The 6,000-nt window shown below is 40.7% G+C and overlaps 1 protein-coding gene across 1 annotated transcript in view; it reads right to left on the reverse strand.

Annotated features, from left to right (window-relative positions):
- The window catches only part of cntn2 (contactin 2), a 43,115-nt gene extending 41,494 nt beyond the window's left edge, over positions 1–1,621 (reverse strand). The window contains exon 1 of the mRNA XM_062412208.1: positions 1,424–1,621. Within this exon, the coding sequence (XP_062268192.1) occupies positions 1,424–1,615 (192 nt within the window). The 5' untranslated portion in view covers positions 1,616–1,621. The remainder of the gene's footprint in view (positions 1–1,423) is intronic.
- Positions 1,622–6,000: the final 4,379 nt, after the last annotated feature.

The following is a 6,000-nucleotide window of genomic DNA, read 5'->3' on the forward strand; positions in this document are numbered from 1 at the left end:
CCTGTCTAAAACAGCCCGCCTCAGATTGACCTGTCAGATTGCCCCCCCCCCCCCCCCCCCCGAAGATACAATCATGCAACCATTTCGTTTTGAACCAGAGTCAGGTGGGCCGAAGCCTAGCGGCGAGCTCCCCAGCACAGCCCTGCAGTGGGAGCAGTGGGAGCTTAAGCTGGCACAGCAGTAGCATCCTTCCACAATGTCAACATTTACAGGTGTCCCGGGGGTCCCTTGTTTATGTGTCCACTTAAATGTCTGACGGGTAGCAGCAGCGGGCTAACGCTTGCCGGGCTCCACCGGCCCCGTCAGCTCGCAAGTTAACGCTAGCCGGGCTCCATCGGCCCCGTCAGCTTGCGAGCTAATGCTAGCCGGGGAGCTGGGCTCCCCTAGCCGGGGGGAGCCCCTAGGGAATTAGGGGAGCCGGGTTCGCAAGCCTGTCTCCCTACATGGGCATGGGCATGGTGTGACTTTGACGTTTATTTCGGTCGTAATCCCATTCAACGCACTCTAGCGTATCGTTTCTGACATAGAGGAACAACAACATATCGCGGGAGTTGTTTTTTTCCAGAGTTTTTGGGACGGTAGACATGCCAGATACCCAAATTAACGTGTAGAAGCATTACAAAAGTGAAATTTTCATAATATGTCCCCTTTAAGAGTTTGTTTAAGTGGCATTAATTGTTAGATCACTGAGCACGCCATATGGTGGATGTAATCTCTACAAAAACGTTCACTTGTAGGAAGGCATAAAATAGAAAACTATAATCTGTCCCTCTAATCAGCCATCGCCTCATTCTTAGGTTCTATTTTGGAATCAGTGGTGGTGAATATCCATTTTTTAAGCATTTTTCCTATGGTCCTCCTGACCAGGACTTGTACATACCCACACAAAGAGCATTTCAGATATAATTGCTCAAACTAATTCAGCACCCCAAATGAGCTTCAACATAAAAACGTCCCACCACACAGTTAAGAATGCTTGGATTCGACTATCTCCAGACACAGAATAACCCTTAATAAAATGATTTGGCTGTGATGTAATTATGCAACCAATGCAGCAACTAATTCAATACAATGTCAGTTATTTCATATTAGTTTAGTATGTTAAAAACAAGTAGACATTTTGCTAATATGTCAGTTGTTTAAGATTTTACCAGCTATGTGACGTGAGTGCTGCAAAGTGAATTAAGTTTGGGGTTACGTTTACCATCTCACACGTTTAGTAAAACTGACGTTGTCCAAAGCCCACTTGTGCTATTGCGTCAAAAATACAAATAGAAAGGATCTTCGTTGTGCTGTATTAGCTGTAATTAGAGCTTTCGACAATAGCCTGAAACCCCACATATGCGGCTGTTTTTTCCCCCAACTATGATAAGGGAGGGGGACGGATGGACAAAGGAAAGGTTAGAGGTAGAGGTTTGTTTACCTTACTGAGATGCAGCAGTGGCGCTGCGGAGTCGCGGGTGTTGAGCAGGAGGCGACGTGATGCTGCTCGGTGGATCAGATGATAGAGACTGCTCTCACACCTTGATACTATCCTGTTCTCCTCTCCTCCTGAATACTGCGCCCTTTTCTCTCTTTCCCTCTCTATGCGTCTACACGCATCTATAAGGCGCATGCAAGGGGTAGGCCAGTCTCTCTCTCTCTCTCTCGCTTTCTCTTTCATTTCCGGTCTCTGTATTTCAGAATAAATGTGTCCAAAGTACAATGTAACAGTCTCAGAACGGACCGTCAAGCCAAACCTTTTAATTTGAAGAATATATTGACAGGGTTCCGGCTGAGCACAGCAAACTTGACGCAGCGTGTCCGTAGTCAGATGAAGCGGCTGCGGTTTCCTTTTGTTGTCGCCGCTCTGCCAAGAAGGCAGGTGTTTCCTCCTCCTCCTCCTCCTCCTCCTCCTCCTCCATGGTGACCGGACTGCTTTAATTAAACGCTTGCTGACAGCTGGGGATGCTATTACATCACTCGTTCGTAATTATACTAGGATTTAATTTAATTTCAACTTTAAACTTTTATTTACCATGCAAAAACTAAAATACTATATGCATTAAGCATTTTAGCATGTTTTACTTAAGAATGTCAACTGTTATGAATACTTTATAATGCATTTATATATTTGTACATCTGGTTGCCTCTCCTTGTTATATATATTTATATATACAAACAAACACACATGTATATGTAAATTAGTTTAAAAATAATTGATTGTAATGATGTAGTAATGATAAAATGTATTTGGTTTTTAGAATGAGGTTGCTGGAAAAAAAACTTAGAACATATATAATATAGGCCATGTTGTAATCAAATGTGACAAAGAAAATCTGTCTTTTTCTCCTTTGGGTTTTCGGTGACCTCACTCAGACATAGCGTCATGCCTGTTTGTGTTTTAGTCCATCCACCTATCCCAACCATCACTGCACTGTCTGCTCTCTGTGCACAGTCATCCACCAACTGTCACATATCATCTTCTCCAGGCTGGTGTGTGTGTGTGTCCTGATGGAGTCCGATTTATCAAATGAGGTTTACAAATAGCGATGTGCAGCAAGAGTAAGTTAATTCAGTATGTCTTCTAATGAAAACCCACAGTGACAAATGTATCTATATTATGACACAGAAACAATGGAGCCTAGTAACTTGAACCATCCTTTATTCTTATAAAATAAAAATAAAATTCACTAAACATGGGTTAAAGCAAGAAATTATTTGTGACATGAAAAACTTTCCATGAGGAAATATGTGCAATGTTTAATTTAAATAAGGCCAGTAATGGAAAATTTGTTTCTCTGTTTAGTCAGAGACATTATCCACAATATCATCAAGGATGGCTATCATGAACAAATGCAGTCCGCCTCTTCTCTACACTTGTTTCCCTGTTTTGTCTGTTTTGTCTTTAAATGTCTTTTATGTTTTATGCCGTGTTATATGAATCTGTCTTGATGTTGCAAAGGTGGAGCTCGATGATGCAAAATACAAAAATTACTTATCATTCACTTCAAATGTAATAAATCAAAAGTAATTAGCCTTTTATTAAAGTATGGTGCGAAAAGAAAATATATTTGTTTTAATTATAGGGAGTAAAAGTTCATAGACTAACTGAACAGCTGTCAGGGGGTATTTGGGGCTCTGTGACTTGGCTAAGGACACTTAGCCATGTTGACTGGAGTAGCCAGGGATCAAACCACAACATCTGTTATCTCTATTCTAGAGGTTACATTGCAGTAAGGTAAAATCAGACTATTTCTATATGGGAAAGATAGTTACTTATTAAAGACCTTTTTTCAAAGTAGCTTTTTGTGCACTTTATAGAAAGGACAGTTCAATCATGAAATGAAGAGAGAAGTGCGAAAGACACCGGAGTCGGAACCAAACCTGTAGGCGCTGCAGGAGGATTCAAGTTGGCTTCTCTATGAGATGCACCTGCGCTACCAATGCTATTGACCCCTTGGCACAACTAATAACAACTAACGATCGTTCAGATTTTCCATAAACCATCAACAAAATCCGGACGAATAGACTGGAGTCCGGTCATTAGGATAGTTTTACATCCATCCTAAGGGTTTCTAGATATGTCTGCCTTTTTAAACCCTTTAATGAAAAAAATTCATTTCTTGTTAACGATTTATTGTTCTCACATGAACTATCACCATCATCACCTTGTACTGATTAGACAAATCCACAATTGTTTATGATTTACTGTATAATCAACTCTGAAGAGGTGATTGACAGACTGGCCAGAATCTAATGACCCCTCAGTCTGTGTCCATCTGTTGCTCAGGGTAAAATAATCAATACTGCTGATAATAATGTCGGCTAAAAGACTACTGAGAAACTTGAAAGGCTATTTTAGCCCAGGCCTTGAAGACAGGTTTGGCAAACCCAAAGAGGTTTCATGGTGGAATATCGATGTTGGCTGAGATTTTGCTCCATTTGAATTGTTTATGTGATTGTGAAGGCGTAAGCCTCTCACCAAATGCAACATCTCTCCTTGATGCTCAAAAATGCAGCATAACCGATAACTTTGTCGCGTCTACACATAATTGCGTGCATTCATGAGCACACTCATGCATGCATGCACAAGATACAAGCTAGTTTTTCTCATACAAGCTAGTAGTGCCAATATTTCTCTGTTAATTCAGCAGTTATTGTCGCAATTTCCTGAAATGGTAGTTTATTTTTCTATATTCCCTATCAACCCGATCACACACCAGACACACATTGACCACGGAGGCTTTTGGGGGACAATGCTAGATTACTTGATAAACACCATGACAAGAACAAACAATGCGACATTGACAACATTTTAATCAGCATGGTAACAGACAACTTTTGTATTTCTGTAGTTGCTGAGATCCAAGGCAGGCTACACCCGGAAAAAAAAACATCAACATCCACAAGATCCTTTTGATCATTTACAGGCAAAGGTTATATAGTAATGAATTGGAGTACTGTGATGTACTTGTGTGGCATAGCTGTATCTCAGTCATCATCCAAGCCCTAATGGGCTGGGGATTTAAGATGTCAATATTTATCGTTTTTCTAACATGGAATGATTTTGAGACCTGAGAGTTGAAACAGCAGGACAAATCTAGGCAGGAATTTGAGAAAAACTGTGCTGGTTCTGAAAAAAGGTTATTCTTTGGAAGTATAATTATGTCCGTAACAGTCTTCAACATACAAACTCAAATCCAAAGAACAGATGATTTCTGAAACAGGTGCACACAAACAGCAAACTATTATGTCCATACATGCCTGTGAGTGCCCCTAAATTGAACAGTCACATCAGTAATAATGTCAAGGGAAAAATTAAGAACTTTTAGTTATTTTTAGTTCAATAATTAATCTTTATTGAGGATCTATCGTGCATCATTCACACCAGGAATGTACCATTTAAACATCCTCCGACAGACAAAAAATTGAATAGATTAAGATACATTTATTTGTCCCAAACACATGCACAGACATACTAATGCAATTGTAGGGAAATTTAACCTCTGCTTTTAACCCATCTGGTGCAGGACACACAGAGCAGTGAGCAGCCATGTACGGCGCATGGGGAACAGATGTTGGGGGAGTAAGGTGCCTTGCTCAGGGGCACTAGACAGGGTATGGAGAATCCTCTTGGATTTTTTGGACAGATCAATCCAGGTTCGTCTTTTTGTTGTTTCTCCGTGGATTCGAACCAGAGAAGAACCAGAGAACTTTTCTGCCCATAGTCCAAGTTTCTGCCAAAAGTCCACCGCCTCTCTAATATATATTGTTTCCAAAGCCTCTATCCAATTGTTTCATACATATTGAGTTTATTTGTAAAGTTCCTTGAGATAATGTACATCAGGATTCTACGCTATACAATTTAAATTGAATTGAATACGTTGTAAACAGGACCACACATGTAGCCGCCACATCTTCAAAATATATTTCTCCTGCTCTCAAGATAAGCTCTCAGCACATTATCATCCTAACTGGGGCTGCTGTAGCTGAGGGGTAGAGTGGTCGTACTCCAACCTTAAGGTCGGCAGTTCGATCCCCAGTCTGACACATCTGCATGCCGAAGTGTCCTTGGGCAAGATGCTGAACCCCGATTGACCCCCCATAGAATAAAAAAGTGCTACGACTAGATGCACTGTATGAATGTGTGTGTGAATGTGTGAATCTAAAACTGTACTGTAAAGCGCTTTGAGTGGTCATCAAGGCTATATATACTATATCTCTGACTCGTGAGCTGCAGGAGTAAGACAATAACTATAATAATAATAATAATTCTTCTTCATATTATTATTATTATCATGATCAGTATATTATGAACTGTTTCTGCTATCATTAATAACATCCAGCTTGACGATATGAAGTTGTTAAAATCAGACAGACTGTAACGGAGTGAATAATGCAGGCAATCTTGATAGCTAGGCAGAATTATCAGAGAAAGGAATTCAGGTATAGCCCGAACAAACTACGTGGCACCCCCCCTCTCTTCATCTCATGGGCCCACCACCTGTGGGAAGACCC

Source organism: Platichthys flesus, chromosome 2 (genome assembly GCF_949316205.1).
Source record: "Platichthys flesus chromosome 2, fPlaFle2.1, whole genome shotgun sequence".
Lineage (NCBI taxonomy): Eukaryota > Metazoa > Chordata > Actinopteri > Pleuronectiformes > Pleuronectidae > Platichthys > Platichthys flesus.